General features: G+C 46.3%; 1 protein-coding gene and 1 long non-coding RNA gene across 2 annotated transcripts; one reads left to right on the forward strand and one right to left on the reverse strand.

Annotated features, from left to right (window-relative positions):
* Nucleotides 1-430: 430 nt before the first annotated feature.
* Nucleotides 431-5,479, forward strand: CCK (cholecystokinin). Its single transcript, XM_019946658.3, has 3 exons — nt 431-472; nt 1,554-1,769; nt 5,067-5,479. Exons 2-3 carry the CDS (start codon nt 1,556-1,558, stop codon nt 5,198-5,200), a joined length of 348 nt encoding a protein of 115 aa, XP_019802217.2. The 5' UTR covers nt 431-472; nt 1,554-1,555; the 3' UTR covers nt 5,201-5,479.
* Nucleotides 5,480-8,256: 2,777 nt separating this feature from the next.
* Nucleotides 8,257-17,408, reverse strand: LOC141279649 (uncharacterized). Its single transcript, XR_012334231.1, has 3 exons — nt 17,395-17,408; nt 8,443-8,490; nt 8,257-8,327 (listed from the first exon to the last, which is right to left on the reverse strand). It is a non-coding gene; the product is annotated as an uncharacterized lncRNA (long non-coding RNA).
* Nucleotides 17,409-17,701: the final 293 nt, after the last annotated feature.

Genomic DNA, 17,701 nt, shown 5'->3' on the forward strand with positions numbered 1-17,701 from the left:
ACCCCACCCCCAGTTTCCCTTCTGGCCCCTCTGGTCCCCCGAGCGGACTATAGGCGCGCGGGCAGCTTCTCCATCCCGGAGGAGGGTCCCCATTCCTAGGTCTCCCGCCCTGAGAGGGGGAGCTTCGAGCTGGAATGGGCAAGGGAGAGGGGGTGGGCCCGGCTTGGGGAGGAAGCTCTCCCGACAGAGACAGGGCTGACGCCGGACACCCCGCCTGGGCCAGGTTCACCCGGCTCCGCTGGGCCGTTGCCCCCTCTCTCCCGGCAGCCACCTCAATCTTTTGTCGCCCCGGTTGCCGCCCTCTGAGCACGTGTCGCTACCCGGCTGCGTCAGCGCTGGGTAAATAGATGACTGGCCAACGGCTCGGGCGGGGCTATTTAAGAGGCAGCCTCCTGCCCGCCTACCAGGAACTTGGCTCGGCTCCCCCGCTGCTCTGGCAGGAACGCGAAGCCGGTCGTGTCCTGTTCCGAAGGTAGGTTCCCCGCTTTGGGGGATCCAGGTGCCAAGTGTCCTTCATCCAAGTGAAGAAGGGTGTCTTCACGTTTGTGCCCCTTCCGTTTCATTTTTCTGTTTTCTGTGTCTTCTTTCCGACAGCTCGAAAGACATCTCTTGTAGTCAGAAAGGACAGTGCGGGTGGGTAGAGCTGCTTTAGGGACTTCTGCTCGCCGGCTTTGTTCTTCTCTCGCGCAGGCAACGCGGGAGTATCTGTCTGTTGGCTCGGATTAGCATGTAAATTGCGATTTGCTAGATGTTACACATCGGGGCAGTCTACTTTGCAATCTTTTCAAATAAACTACCGAGAGGTTTTAAGATTTAAATTCATTTTCTGAATACTGCAGGGAAATTCAAGTCTTTGGGGGATAGAAACGTGTGTGTTTTCTCTGCCGGCGGATCTAAAATGCAGCGGTGCTTGGCTGAAGCCCGATGACTGAGCGCCGATTTCTGACTTTCTTTAAAAAAAAAAAATCTGCCTGTGCTTTGCGTAGTGGCTTATTGCCAGTTCCCATGTACACCTTGAAGAAACTTGAAAGATGTGACTTTTATTTATTGCTCCCACATTTTAAGCTGTGCTTCTTGGTTTTTCACCATTTATTTCCCTATTGGAAGCTTCTTAGCTCTCTGGAAAGGTGCTACTATTCCTCAAGGGTCTCATTTCTCCCACAGAGTCTTCTCTTTAGGATAATTTTCACTTATCTTTAATCTCTTGCTTTTCCAGTTAGGAGAAGAGAGACGACACTCTGTAACACTTCCTCAAACTAAAGGAAAACAGAAGACATTCCTTCTGCTAAACAGGGCAGAGGACAGGGTCTCTCTCTCCTTCCCCTGCACCATTGCCCAGCCCCGGCTGTGGTTCCCCCCAAAGATGAGCGCGGTGAGCCCGGACGCGCGCGCTGGGGTCACGGCTCCCTCGTGCTTGCACCTGCCTGGCGGGTCCCGAGCCCCGCGCGTTTGGACTGAGCCCCCTTCTCCGTACCTCGGGGGCCCGACCCTCCGCGAGAGCCCGCGGAGGACCCACCTTTTCGTTCACGTCCCCTCCCCTCTGCTCCCCGCAGCCATGAACAGTGGCTTGTGCCTGTGCGTGCTGATGGCTGTCCTGGCGGCGGGCGCCCTGGCGCAGCCCGTGCCTCCCGCGGACCCCGCGGGCCCCTGGGCGCAGCAGGAGGACGAAGCCCCGCGGAGGCAGCTGAGGGCCGTGCGGAGAGTGGACGACGAATCCCGAGCGCACCTGGGCGCGCTGCTGGCCAGGTACATCCAGCAGTCTCGGAAAGGTACGCAGGCCGCCTCCCTGTCTCTCCCTTCTGCCTCCAGCAGGAGCTAAACAAGCCACACTTTTCTCAGCCTCCAAGTCTTTCTCCAGGAATAAGGTGATTCAGCAGCTCAGTAGCTGAGTGGCATATGGACAGCCCTGTCCCCTTCCTGGGCCTGGCTATCTCCTCTGTAAAAAGGGCATGAGGGTGGGTTCCCCTCGGCCCCTTCCGGGTCTTTCTGAGATTCAGAGGGAGGCTTATTCATCTCTAGAATTCCTGGAAATCATGATTTGGACTGGGGCAGGTTTTTTCCTACCACCTTTATCCACAGTGATACTGATGGCGAACACACTGACTGGGGAGCGGTATTTTAAACTGGACCAACACAGCTGGACCATAAACCACAGCTGCTGGGAGGGGTAGGGGTGGGCTCCATTCCCACGAGGCTCTCTTAACCTGCTGTTGTGCCACGACCTGGATTTGAAATTTAACTCATGGCTTGATGAGATGGGGAGAAAATAAAGGGCTTGGCTCTCCAGAATCTCCTATAATTCCATATGAAGGTGAGAAGGGACCTTTTTACCAGGGGATTTCAGAAGGAAAGAATAGAAGATAATTTGTTATATTTCATCCTCTCATTGGGAAATTGTCCCAACTACCATCTTCTATGTTGCTTTCCTGCTAATTAAACGGAAAGATGTGGAAATACTAGTCAGATGACAGAGAACATCCGAAAATTTGGGGGGTGCCTGCTGTTTGTCTGCCTGAAAGTAGCTTAGTATCTGTCGTTGGATATGGGTTGAATTGCAGCCAGACCAGCCTGAAATATCGTAGGCTTTTCATTGACCATAATCTGGAAGCCCCTTCATACCTTCAAGAAAGACCCACCAGAAACAGTTGTGGGTAAAAAAGCCGATTACCAGATGATTTCCCTAGAACTGACACTCGACAGTGGCTTTAAACCACAGATCTTAGCTGGAAGGTCCTTCCTGGTGCCTCTTCTCAGCCCTTTGCCTTCAGCCTGCCGTGACACACAAACTCATATGGGAACACCCGTCACTTGGAACTTTAGCTGCCAACGCCCAGGATCAGCAGTAACTAGAAAATAATCATGCTCTTCTATTTGACAAATATGAACTAGAAATAAGTATCTACATCTATAGAGTTTCTCTGACTGTTTTACACATTTTGAGATGACAGTGAATATTTACTCAACTAGAGTATATATTATGCTTCAAGATTCCAAACAAGAAAACGCACCCTTTGGGGAGTGCTCAAGAGTTTATCATTAGAAACTGTCTGTAGAGCTTTCCATGATGAGGAGAAGCAATTCTGTTAGTGTACACCTGCCCCAAGTCCAGCAAAGCCCAGTGCTACATCTGTATTGTCTCTCTTCATCCTCACAACAGCCCTGCACAGTAAGGTCTATTATCCTCCTTGTGTCAGTGTGGAAGCTGGGATTCTGGAAGACTGAGTGACCTACGTGAGGTAGCACATCTAGGCAGCATCAGGGTTGCGAGTCTACTCAAGTCCTGCCCTTCATTCAGCTTCCCAGCTGTACTGTCCATTTTACGAGATTTAAAATTTCAAGGAGCCCGGACCTTCAATTGTGTAAGTCAGGTGTAAGTGCCTACTCTGTGTCCACTAAGTGAGCGAGGACCCTGGTAAACGCACAGAACCATGTGTACATCAGCAGCAACAGGCAGGAGGATGGGGTATATTGCCGTGTGACTGTGCACAGATAACTGGGTCTGAGAGTTTGGCCGAATGCAAGGACTAATATTCACCTGAAAGTTGTTGAACAATTAAACAGCAGGGGCTGTTTTTCCTCTGCGTAGACTGGGGATACCTGCAAAGGGGCTGGAATGTGCTGGGGGTGACGCTTAGTTCCAAAGCTGGGAATTAATGGAGCGGGGGGTGGGGGAAGAGAGAGGGGAGAGGAAGAAAGGGTGGGGATATAACCTGCTCTGTAGGGTTGTTTCTGGTTTTTAATTTAGCTAGCTTTATTTGATTATCCAACAAGACAGAATACCTGCTTCTGCACTGTCATCAATGAATAAGCCATGGTCTGACTCGATGCAGCCTGTGGGCAGGAGTTGGCAAGGGCAGCCCTGTACAGAAGAGCTCAATGTCAGCTGTGGGACCACGGTGGCTCCCAATACGATAGGAACCATCGAGTGCTCCTCCACGCCTCTGCCCTTGAAGCCACCCGGGCTTTGCCCGTCGAGGTCCCTAAGGGACCTTTCTTGGCCCTTAGGTTGTATAAGAGAAGGCATGATACTCATTTCCTACCCAGGAGACCACTCTGTGTGATCCGTAGGCCAGGACCGTCACATGCCTCATCATGGCCCTATCCACTCAACGCGAATCATTCCTGGACTCACCCTGTTCCTAAGAACTTAACTCCCATCCCTAAGGGCCCATTTCAGGTTCAGTTATTGCATTTTGGTCAAAATGGCTGAATTAAATTACCACTTTGTTCTGCCCGCCCTTCTTTGAGTGTTACTGAGGTGCTGAGATTTTAATCCGATGGTGTGCCTTTTTCTCAATACCATTTTTTTAAAAGAGAAGGTAGCTTTCAAATTAATAATTTTAAAACAGTATTTATCTAGCAGTGGGACTGGATTCCATTTTTAAAAAAACATCCTAACATCAAAATATCGTAATTGCATTACCTTAAAAAGAGTCAGGGGGCTTCCCTGGTGGCGCAGTGGTTGGGAGTCCGCCTGACGATGCAGGGGATGCGGGTTCGTGCCCGGTCCGGGAGGATCCCGCGAGCCGCGGAGCGGTTGGGTCCGTGAGCCATGGCCGCTGAGCCTGCGCGTCCGGAGCCTGTGCTCTGCAATGGGAGAGGCCGCAACAGTGAGAGGCCCGCATAACGCAAAAAAAAAAAAAAAGGGTCAGGCAGGCTCAGGGATATTAAGGTGTAAACTTTAGAAGTGGGTAGTACTGGGGAAATCCTGGGTTAGCACCTGCTGAGAGCCAGCTACATAAGGGAAAACACCCCTAGGAGTAGAAAAACCTAGGCAGGTCCCAGCTGTGAAAGGTGAGAGTGAATGAATTCACCTAAATTCATACAGATCGCAAACCACACCCACGACTAGAAAAGACTACCCTGTCTCCAGTTAAACAGACATGGGTCCTTCTCCTCGCTTAGATTTTGGCCCAGCAGTCCCACTATCTTGATACCTCTTTGATACCTTTCAGAAGGTACGTGTTATGTATTGTCTGGCCTTTTCTATTGTTTTCCTTTACAAACTGAACATGTGATGCTCTTAGATATAATGGTCCCGTTTCCTTCCTCTCTGCCCCTTGTAGCTCCTTCTGGCCGAATGTCTGTAATCAAGAACCTGCAGAGCCTGGACCCCAGCCACAGGATAAGTGACCGGGACTACACTGGCTGGATGGATTTCGGCCGGCGCAGTGCCGAGGAGTATGAATACACCTCCTAGAAGACCCAGCCTTCATCAGCACAACAGGAAGCAAACTCCTGACTCAGAGGAGGCAGAATAAGAAAACAATCACGCTCATAACTCGTTGTCTCTGACGTCTGACATTTAAAGTATCTATTTATTAAGTGTTCAATGTGAAAAATCTGTCTGTAACGTTGTCCAATGTAACCATGCACCTTAGCACAAATGTACAAGTGGAAGACAAAATGTTTCCCTCATCTGTGACCCACACTCCCCGTTCCTAAAGTGTTGCTATGCTATTAAAGTGATTTCATTCTGCCCCTTATTCCCTGTTTCTACCGAGGGCAAAGGGTCCTTTAATCCTCAGAACATTCAAGGAGGGATCCCTGATGTATGCGTCCCAAGGAGGAATCCCTGTGGTAGATGGTCCCAGAAAGGGCTTGAGAAATGAGGGTCAGGCATAGAGCTGGCTTCTCTACTTCAGGCCAGGTAGCTAGTGAAAGGGTCTTCTGTGTCAGCCCTGGGCCCTGGGCCCCAGTGGGGCACCACTGCAAAAAAACCCTGCCCAGCTTATAGTGCTACTCGTTTGTCTGGGTGAATCCCAGAGAGGCAGCTGGAGATGGAGGTTTCCATCAGCCCATCCCCACGGGGTGTTCTCTGCCAGCTCCATCCACACCAGGGTTTCTCTGGGGGTGCTCTTGGCCTTTAAACAAATAATGGGGCAGCGCTGGTCAGCACTTTTACATGTATTGGACCTCTCCATGGCCCTGTGGCACAGAGGTTATTGTCCTTTTACAAATGAGGAAACAGACTCTGAGAGATGAAAGTGACTAGCCCGTGGTTCCCCAGCTAAAGAAATTCACAGACTTGTGGGCATATGGCTCCTAGGTTAGCGTGACCTCCATCGCTCTAGCACTTCTCAGACTCTGGAGTGGGTATGAGTCACCTGGAAATCTCGATGAACTGCACATTCTGACTAAGCAGTTCTGGGCTGTGGTCTAAGCAAGCCCCCAGGTAATATCTGGTCCTGGACCACACTTGGGAGTCACGACAGTATAGAAAAGAGTCTGATTACAACCCCTTGGGTCTCACTGTATTCCAGAGATGTATTGCCGGGCATGTTCTGGGGGATCTGATAGTTACCCAGAGCAGAAGCTCTCTTTTCACGGGCCACTCCCTCTATTGGGTCTCTGCCGGGATCAGCAGAGAGAACTAGTCCAAAGGGATGTCCAGGGATCATCTAACACCAGCCATCACACAGCAGCTTTTCTGTACCTCCTGGCTGAGGCCCCCAGGAACCCAGGGTTTTATACAGCAAAGGCCGCAGGTGGCCCAATACAACAGGACATGCAGCCCCAAAGGGGACAGACATTGGAAAGAATGGTGGTAAGTTCAGTTTTCAAGGAAGGCATACTGCTGTTTGGTTCCATATCAGTTGGGCACCACCCAGTGACCATTCTGGGAAGTAGATGGTGGGCTATGTGTTACTTTAGTTCTCAAAGTCTTTGATACGCTAATTAGGACCAGATTCAAGTATGCATGGGGTGAGCCCTGGAGTTCATGAAGGACTATATGGGGTTGCTTTCCTGAGCTACTCCCTTTCTACGATCTCCCCAGTACTTTCCAGTTCCCTGGGGCTCCCCTTTTTGGTCCTCCACCCAAAAACTTGGGGCTCTGGTTACCCTATTCTGCCACACACTGCCACGTTTGGGCCCACGTTCAGGTCCAAGTAACAGAAGAATAGAGAGAGAAAAAAAGCAATGGGGATTGACTCCACCCTCTTGGGATCACAGCTCCTCTGATCCAAGAGCAAGTTTCCCCTTCCTTAGAGTTTTGGCCCTGGCCAGGCTCGTGACTGACTGCTACCACAGCAGCTGTATGTTTGCCTGGGGGCTGTGGCATGAAAGAAAGAGAAGAAAGAAAAAAACAGGGAATGTTCATGCTCTCTGGCCATTAGGAATTCCCTTTTTCACTCCTCGAGCCAGAACTAAGGGGCATCTCCTGGAGGTGTCTGTGGCCCAGACCCCACTTCTGGTCCTCAGCTGTGTTAGGCTCAAGAAAGACCCCCACTCATAGCCTTCAGGGACTGTCCCTGCCTCCTCTCTGCCCACCAGGGCCTGGGAGTTTCCGCTGAAATTCTAGGATCTTGATGAACTATTATCTCAGATGTGCTGAAATTTAAAAACCCAGTTATTCACAGCACCAGCCTATTCTCTAAGATTGGGTGGCTTATTTTATTCTCTTAATTTTGAATCCTTTACTGTGACTCCCAAGAGGCTTCCGGTTTGGAAAATCCCAAGACAGCACAAATGGGATTAGTGACAAGTGGGATGTTACATCTAATCTAAGCTCCAAGACCAACAACTTCTCTACCTTTCCTTTCCACGGCTCACATGTTGGTCTGGGCACATGGAAGCAGGCAGAATTGGCAAGAGTTCAAGCCTTACCTGCCCTAACACCTCTGGACTGTAGCCAGAGTGACTCAAAGCGTTTGATCTTTTTCCAAGTTCCATTCTGGAAAGGATTCAACTGCTCTCTGGCATCACCTCGTGTGGACTGTTACAAGCTCTTCACTAGCCCGACAGCACTCAGGGAAGCGCACCTGTGTGTCAGGCACTATACTGATGTGGCAGGTACAGCAACCAAGAACTCCAGTGGGAGATTCACAAAAGCACAGTATAATGTTCCAAGAATGATGGCAGGTAATATTCAGAGGCTGGGAGAGAGCAGCAGAGCTGGCTGAATTAAGGGGCAAGACAGCTGGGCAGCTGCCCCAGGAGCCAGTCTCAAAGAGACATCTAATCATCACTGCACCATTGGAATCTGGGTATCAGTGAAATTCTTCATACTCAGTAACTTAGCTAACTGAAGAAATGGGCATCGATTCCTCCTCTACAGAAGATGACAATGCCCTCAAGTGGACAGTTTTTTAAAACAACCACTCCTGTGGGTGCCAGCTTCTCTCCATAGAGAAACACGTTGAAATCTGCAGGATTCTCTTTGCCAAGCTGCTGGTTAACCCACCTAGTCAGCTGAAATTTTAAAACCAGATAATTCAGGCCCTCAGACTGTTTATTCTAAGAATGGGTGATTTATTTTATCTTAACGTTGGAACTTGAATACGACTGCCAAAAGGCTCCAGAGCTTGGAAAATCACTCAATGAAACTGAAAAGAGAACAAGAACCACCGACAAATGAAATGCTTTTTGTAGAATTAAAACCAAGAAAAATAAAAGGAAATCTTAGATGTATTTTAAAGATAACTTGGTAGCTATGGTTACCTCTAATTAGTGAGCGCCTCACGCTTTCCAGATTTGAGCGGAGGAAAGCTGAAGTGAAAAACAATTCCAAGTTATTAAAAATGTTAAGTTCCAATGAGTGCATGTAATGTACTTTGGAAATGTAATTTAATATCTGTTGAATCCAGTAATTAAGAAGTTGGTCTTGCATTTTGGATTTTTTAATTTTATTTTTTTCTGTAACTTATCATTATAACATGTTACAAAAAACTATTGCCCCCTGATAGATTAACTTAAAAAGCAAAACCGGGGGGACCTTCAAGATAGCAGAGGAGTAAGACGTGGAGATCACCTTCCTCCTCACAAATACATCAGAAATACATCTACACGTGGAACAACTCCTACAGAACACCTACTGAATGCTCGCAAAAGACCTCAGACTTCCCAAAAGGCAAGCAAATCCAAACGTACCTGGGTAGGGCAAAAGAAAAAACAGAGACAAAAGAATAGGGATGGGACCCGCACCAGTGGGAGGGAGCCGTGAAGGAGGAAAGGTTTTCACATACTAGGAAGCCCCTTCGAAGGCGGAGACTGCGGGTGGCGGAGCGGGGAAGCTTCGGAGCCTCGGAGGAGAGCTCAGCAACAGGGGTGCAGAGGGCAAAGCGGAGAGATTCCCACACAGAGGATCAGTGCCTACGGGCACTCACCAGCCCAAGAGGCCTGTCTGCTCACCCGCCGGGGCGGGTGGGGCTGGGGGCTGAGGCTCCGGGCTTCGGAGGTCAGATCCCAGGGAGAGGACTGGGGTTGGCTGCGTGAACACAGCCTGAAAGGGGCTAGTGCGCCACAGCTAGCCGGGAGGGAGTCCGGGAAAAAGTCTGGAGCTGCCTAAGAGGCAAGAGACCATTGTTTCAGGGTGCGCGAGGAGAGGGGATTCCTTCCCTGTCTGCCCACAGAAGGCAGAGCACTGCCTAAACGAGCTCCAGAGATGGGCGCGAGCCGCAGCTATCAGGTCGGACACCAGAGACGCGCATGAAACGCTAAGGAGCATTTCACCTCCTGCAGCCACCAAGAAGCCTGTGTGCAAGCACAGGTCACTATCCACACACCCCCGGGAGCCTGTGTAGCCCGCCACTGCCAGGGTCCTGTGATCCAGGGACAAGTTCCCGGGAGAATTCACGGTGCACCTCAGGCTGTTGCAATGTCACGCTAGCCTCTGCCGCCGCAGGCTTGCCCCGCACTCCAATTATAACTACCGTACCCCACACGCCCCAGCATGAGTGAGCAAGAGAGCTCTAATGAGCTGCTGCTTTAACCCCGTTCTGTCCTGGAACAGACCTTGGGGCCAAAACCAAAGCTGAACCCCAGGAGCTGTGCGAACGAAAAAGAGAAAGGGTAGTTTCTCTGTGCAGCCTCAAGAGCAGCAGATTAAACCCCCACAATCAACTTGATGTACCCTGCATCTGTGGAATAGACAACTAATCATCCCAAAATTGAGGCGGCAGACTTTGGGAGCAACTGTAGGCTTGGGGTCTGCTGTCCATGACTGATTTGTTTCTGAATTTTATGTTTATCTTAGTATAGTTTTTAGCACTTGTTATCATTGGTGGATTTGTTTATTGGTTTGGTTGCTCTCTTCTTTTTTTAAAATTATTATTTTTATTTTAATAACTTTTTTCTTTCTCTTTTTCTCCCTTTCTTACTGAGCCATGTGGCTGACAGGGTCTTGGTGCTCCGGCCTGATGTCAGGCCTGAGCCTCTGCTATGGGAGAGCCAACTTCAGGACAATGGTCCACCAGAGACCTCCTGGCCCCACGTAATATCAATCGGCGAGAGCTCTCCCAGAGACTCCATCTCAACGCTAAGACCCAGCTCCACCCAACAGCCAGCAAGCTCCAGGGCTGGACACCCCATGCCAAACAACTAGCAAGACAGGAACACAAACCCACCCATTAGCAGAGAGGCTGCCTAAAATCATACTAAGTTCACAGACACCCCAAAACACATCACCAGACACCAGAAAGACAAGATCCAGCCCCACCCACCAGGAAGCCTACACAAGCCACTGAACCAGCCTCACCCACTGGGGGCAGACACCACAAACAACAGGAACTACGAACCTGCAGCCTGTGAAAAGGAGATCCCAAACACGGTAAGTTAAACAAAATGAGAAGACAGAGAAATAGGCAGCAGTTGAAGGGGCAAGGTAAAAACCCACCAGACGAAACAAATGAAGAGGAAATAGGCAGTCTACCTGAAAAAGAATTCAGAGTAATGATAGTAAAGGTGATCTAAAATCTTGGAAATAGAATGGAGAAAATAAAATAGACATTTAACAACGACCTAGGAGAACTAAAGAGCAAACAAACAGTGATGAACAACAGAATAAATGAAATTAAAAATTCTCTAGAAGGAATCAATAGTAGAATAACTGAGGCAGAAGAATGGATAAGTGATCTGGAAGATAAAATAGTGGAAAAAACTACAACAGAGCAGAATAAAGAAAAAAGAATGAAAAGATTTGAGGACAGTCTCAGAGACCTCTGGGACAACATTAAACACACCAACATTCGAATTATAGGAGTCCCAGAAGAAGAAGAAAAAAAGAAAGGATCTGAGAAAATAGTTGAAGAGATTATAGTTGAAAACTTCCCTAACAAGGGAAAGGAAATAGTCAATCAAGTCCAGGAAGCGCAGAGAGCCCCATATAGGATAAATTCAAGGATAAACATGCCAAGACGCATATTAATCAAAGTATCAAAAATTAAATTCAGGGGCTTCCCTGGTGGCTCAGTGGTCAAGAATCTGCCTGCCAATGCAAAGGACACAGGTTCGAGCACTGGCCCGGGAAGATCCCACATGCCGCAGAGCAACTAAGCCCGTGTGCCACAACTACTGAGCCTGTGCTCAAGAACCCGCAAGCCACAACTACTGAGCTCACATGCCACAACTACTGAAGCCTGCGTGCCTACAGCCCATGTTCCGCAAGAAGAGAAGCCATGACAATGAGAAGCCCACACACCACAACGAAGAGTAGCCCCCGTTCACTGCAGCTAGAGAAAGCCCGCACACAGCAATGATGACCCAACACAGCCAAAAATAAAAACAAACAAATAAATAAATTTATTAAACAAAATTAAATTCAAAGAAAAAATATTAAAAGCTGCAAGGGAAAAGCAACAAATAACATACAAGGGAATCCCCATAAGGTTAACAGCTGATCTTTCAGCAGAAACTCTGAAGCTAGAAGGGAGTGGCAGGACATATTTAAAGTGATGAAAGGGAAAAACCTACAACCAAAATTACTCTACCCAGCAAGGATCTCATTCAGATTCGACAGAGAAATTAAAACCTTTGCAGACAAGCAAAAGTTAAGAGAATTCAGCACCACCAAACCAGCTTTACAACAAATACTAAAGGAACTTCTCTAGGCAGGAAACACAAGAGAAGGAAAACACCTACAAAAACAAACCCAAAACAATTAAGAAAATGGTAATAAGAACATACATATCAATAACGACCTTAAATGTAAATGGATTAACTGCCCCAACCAAAAGACATAGACTGGCTGAATGGATACAAAAACAAGATCCGTATATATGCTGTCTACAAGAGACCCACTTCAGACCTAGGGACACATACCTAGGGACACAGACTGAAAGTGAGGGGATGGAAAAAGATATTCCATGCAAATCGAAATCAAAAGAAAGCTGGAGTAGCAATACTCATATCAGACAAAGTAGACTTTAAAATAAAGACTGTTATAAGAGACAGAGAAAGACACTACATAATGATCAAGGGATCAATCCAAGAAGAAGATATAACAATTTGTAAATATTTATGTACCCAACATAGGAGCAATTCAGTACCTAAGGTAAATGCTAACAGCCATAAAAGGGGAAATCCACAGTAACACAATAATAGTAGGGAATTTTAACTCTCCACTTTCACCAACGGACAGATCACCCAAAGTGAAAATAAATAAGGAAACACAAGCTTTAAATGATACATTAAACAAGATGGACTTAATTGATATTTATAGGACATGCCATCCAAAAACAACAGAATACACTTTCTTCTCAAGTGCTCGTGAAACATTCTCCACGATAGATCATATCTTGGGTCACAAATTAAGCCTTGGTAAATTTAAGAAAATTGAAGTCGTATCAAGTATCTTTTCTGACCATAACACTATGAGACTAGATATCAGTTACAGGAAAAAAACTGTAAAAAATATAAACACATGGAGGCTAAACAATACACTATTTAATAATGAAGTGATCACTGAAGAAATCAAAGAGGAAATCAAAAAATACCTAGAAACAAATGACAATGAAAACAAGACAACCCAAAACCCATGGGATGCAGCAAAAGCAGTTCTAAAAGGGAAGTTGACAGCAATACAATCCTACCTCAAGAAACAAGAAAAATATGAAATAAACAACCTAATCTTACACCTAAAGCAATTCGAGAAAGAATAAAAAAAGAAACCCAAAGTTAGCAGAAGGAAAGAAATCATAAAGATCAGATCAGAAATAAATGAAAAAGAAATGAAGGAAACAATAGCAAAGATCCATAAAACCAAACACTGGTTCCTTGAGAAGGTAAACAAAATTGATAAACCATTAGCCAGACTCATCAAGAAAAAGGGAGAAGGCTCAAATCAACAGAATTAGAAATGAAAAAGGAGAAGTAACAAATGAAACTGCAGAAATACCAAGGATCATGAGAGATCACTACAAACATCAATATGCCAATAAAATGGACAAATTCTTAGAAAAGCACAACCTTCCGAGACTGGACCAGGAAGAAATAGAAAATATAAACAGACTTATCACAAGCACTGAAATTGAAACTGTCATTAAAAATCTTCCAACAAACAAAAGCCCAGGACCAGATGGCCTCACAGGCGAATTCTAACAAACATTTAGAGAAGAGCTAACACCTATCCTTCTCAAACTCTTCCAAAATATAGCAGAGGGAGGAACACTCCCAAACTCATTCTACGAGGTCACCATCATCATGATACCAAAACCAGACAAAGATGTCACAAAAAAAGAAAACTACAGGCCAATATTACTGATGAACATACATGCAAAAATCCTCAGCAAAATACTAGCAAACAGAATGCAACAGCACATTAAAAGGATCATACACCATGATGAAGTGGGGTTTATCCCAGGAATGCAAGGATTCTTCAATACACGCAAATCAACCACTGTGATACACCATATTAACAAACTGAAGGATAAAAACGATATGATCATCTCTATAGATGCAGAAAAAGCTTTCGACAAAATTCAACACCCGTTTATGATAAAAACCCCCAAGAAAGTAGGCATAGAGGGAACTTACCTCAACATAATAAAGACCATGTATGACAAACCCACAGTGAATATCGTTCTCAATGGTGAAAAACTGAAACCATTTCCTCTAACATAAGGAACAAGACAAGGTTGCCCACTCTCACCATAATTCAACATAGTTTTGGAAGTTTTAGCCACAGCAGTCAGAGAAGAAAAAGAAATAAAAGGAATCCAAATCAGAAAAGAAGGAGTAAAACTATCACTGTTTGCAGATGACATGATACTATACATAAAGAATCCTAAAGATGCTACTAGAAAACTACTAGAGCTAATCAATGAATTTGGTAAAGTAGCAGGATACAAAATGAATGCACAGAAATCTCTTGCATTCCTATAAACTAATGATGAAAAATCTGAAAGTGAAATTAAGGAAACACTCCCATTTACCACTGCAACAAAAAGAATAAAATACCTAGGAATAAGCCTACCTAAGGAGAGAAAAGACCTGTATGCAGAAAACTATAAGACACTAATGAAGGAAATTAAAGATGATACAAATACATAGAGAGATATACCAAGTTCTTGGATTGGAAGAATCAACATTGTGAAAATGACTCTACTACCCAAAACAATCTACAGATTCAATGCAATCCCTATCAAATTACCCGTGACAATTTTTACAGAACTAGAACAAAAAATTTCACCATTTGTATGGAAACACAAAAGACCCCGAATAGCCAAATCAATGTTGAGAACGAAAAATGGAGCTGGAGGAATCAGGCTCCCGGTATTCAGATTATACTACAAAGCTACAGTAATCACGACAGTATGGTACTGGCACAAAAACAGAAATATAGATCAATGGAACAGGATAGAAAGCCCAGAGATAAACGCACGCACATATGGTCACTTTATCTTTGATAAAGGAGGCAACAGTATACAGTGGAAAAAAGACAGCCTCTTCAATAAGTGGTGCTGGGAAAACTGGACAGGTACATGTAAAAGTATGCGATTAGAACACTCCCTAACACCATACACAAAAATAAGCTCAAAATGGATTAAAGACCTAAATGTAAGGCCAGAAACTATCAAACTCTTAGAGGAAAACATAGGCAGAACACTCTATAACATCAATCACAGCAAGATCCTTTATGACCCACCTCCTAGAGAAATGGAAATAAAAATAAACAAAAAGGACCTAATGAAACTTAAAAGCTTTTGCACAGCAAAGGAAACCATAAACAAGACCAAAAGACAACCCTCAGAATGGGAGAAAATAATGCAAATGAAGTAACTGACAAAGGATTAATCTCCAAAATTTACAAGCAGCTCATGCAGCTGAATAACAAAAAAACAAACAACCTAATCCAAAAATGGGCAGAAGACCTAAATAGGCATTTCTCAAAAGAAAATATAGAGATTGCCAAAAAGCACATGAAAGAAAACTCATCATTAATCATCAGACTAATGCAAATCAAAACTACAATGAGATATCATATCACACCAGTCAGAATGGGCATCATCAAAAAATGTAGAAACAATAAATGCTGGAGAAGCTGTGGAGAAAAGGGAACACTCTTGCACTGCTGGTGGGAATGTGAATTGGTACAGCCACTATGGAGAACAGTATGGAGGTTCCTTAGAAAACTACAAATAGAACAACCATATGACCCAGCAATCCCACTACTGGGCATATACCCTGAGAAAACCATAATTCAAAAAGAGTCATGTACCAAAATGCTCATTGCAGCTCTATTTACAATAGCCAGGAGATGGAAGCAACCTAAGTGTCCATCATCGGATGAATGGATACAGAAGGTGTGGCACATATATACAATGGAATATTACTCAGCCATAAAAAGAAACGAAATTGAGTTATTTGTAGTGAGGTGGATGGACCTGCAGTCTGTAATACAGAGTGAAGTAAGTCAGGAAGAGAAAGACAAATAGATATGCTAACACTATATGTGGAATCTAAGAAAAAAAACATGTCATGAAGAACCTAGTGTTAAGACGGGAATAAAGACACAGACCTACTAGAGAATGGACTTGAGGATATGGGGAGGGGGAAGGGTAAGCTGTGACAAATCGAGAGAGTGGCATGGACATATATACACTACCAAACGTGAAATAGCTAGTGGGAAGCAGCCGCATAGCACAGGGAGATCAGCTCCGTGCTTTGTGAACACTTAGAGGGGTGAGATAGGGAGGGTGGGAGGGAGAGAGATGCAAGAGGGAAGAGATATGGGAACATATGTATATGTATAACTGAGTTACATTGTTATAAAGCAGAAAACAACACACCATTGTAAAGCAATTATACTCCAATAAAGATGTAAAGTAAAATAAAAGGTAATGAGGGCTTCCCTGGTGGCGCAGTGGTTGAGAGTCCGCCTGCCGATGCAGGGGACACGAGTTCGTGCCCCGGTCCAGGAGGATCCCACATACAGCGGAGCGGCTGGGCCCATGAGCCATGGCCGCTGAGCCTGCGTGTCCGGAGCCTGTGCTCCGCAACGGGAGAGGCCACAACAGTGAGAGGCCCGCATACCAAAAAAATAAATATATAAAATAAAAGGTATTGAGAAGTCACAGATGTAGAAAACAAACTTATGGTTACCAGGCAGGAAGGGGGAGGGAGGGAGGGATAAACTGAGGGATTGGGATTGACATATACACACTACTATATATAAAATAGATAACTAATAAGAACCTACTGTATAGCACAGGAAACGCTACTTAGTACTCTATAATGGCCTATATCGGAAAAGAATCTAAACGAGGATGAATATATGAACATTTATAACTGATTCAAATTGCTGTATACCTGAAACTGACACAACATTGTAAATCAACTGTATTCCAATACAACTTTTACTTTAAAAAATGACAAAAAAAAAAAAAAAAGGTGAGGAACCCAGCAGGAACCACCTCACACAACAGGGCACACATAACAAAGGGGATGAGGAGCACAGCAGGAACCACCTCACACCAAAAGGTCCTCATCACAAAGGGGATGAGGTACCAAGCAGGAACTACCTCACACCATATCCCACATCACAAAGGGGATGAGGATCCAAGCAGGAACCACCTCACACATAAGGGCCCACATAGAGGAGTTGAGGAAAATGGCAGACGCGTAAGACGCGGAGATCAACTTCCTCCCCACAGACACATCCGAAATACATCTACTTGTGGAACTGCTCCTACAGAACACCCACTGAACGCTGGCAGAAGACCTCAGACCTCCCAATAGGCAAGAAATTCCCAACGCACCTGGGTAGGGCAAAAGTAAAAACAATAAACAGAGACAAAAGAATAGCGACAGGACCTGCCCCAGTGGGAGCGAGCTGTGAAGGAGGAAAGGTTCCCACACACTAGGAAGCCCCTTCGTGGGCGGAGACTGTGGGTGGCAGAGGAGAGCACAGCAACAGGGGTGCGGAGGGAAAAGCGGGCAGATTCCCGCACAGAGAATCGGTGCCGACCGGCACTCACCGGCCCGAGAGGCTTGTCTGCTCACCCACCGGCGTGGGCGGGGGCTGGGAGCCGAGGCTTGGGCTTCGGTCCGATCGGATCGCAGGGAGAGGACTGGCGGTGTAAACACAGCCTGAAGGGTTTAGTGCACCACGGCTACCCGGGATGGAGTTCGAGGAAATGTCTGGAGCTGGCAAAGAGACAAGAGACGTTTTCTTACCTCTTTGTTTCCTGGTGCGCGAGGAGAGGGGATTAAGAGCGCTGCTTAAAGGAGCTCCAGAGACGGGCGCCAGCTGCGGCTAACAGCGCGGACTCCAGACACGGGCATAAGACGCTAAGGCTGCTGCTGCCACCACCAAGAAGCCTGTGGGCGAGCACAGGTCACTGTCCACACCACCCCTCCCCGGAGCCTGTGCAGCCCGCCACTGCCAGGGTCCCGTGATCCAGGGACAACTTCCCCGGGAGAACGCACGGCGCGCCTCACGCTGGTGCAACGTCACGCCGGCCTCTGCCGCCGCAGGCCCGCC

This window comes from Tursiops truncatus, chromosome 10 (assembly GCF_011762595.2).
Source record: "Tursiops truncatus isolate mTurTru1 chromosome 10, mTurTru1.mat.Y, whole genome shotgun sequence".
Taxonomy (NCBI): Eukaryota; Metazoa; Chordata; class Mammalia; order Artiodactyla; family Delphinidae; genus Tursiops; species Tursiops truncatus.

Excerpts from the sequence above, each read along its gene's own strand:
- CCK (XM_019946658.3), top strand. The coding sequence starts at position 1,556 with ATGAACAGTGGCTTGTGCCTGTGCGTGCTGATGGCTGTCCTGGCGGCG. Across the intron at positions 1,770-5,066 it reads CATCCAGCAGTCTCGGAAAG|CTCCTTCTGGCCGAATGTCT; the intron begins GTACGCAGGCCG and ends TGCCCCTTGTAG.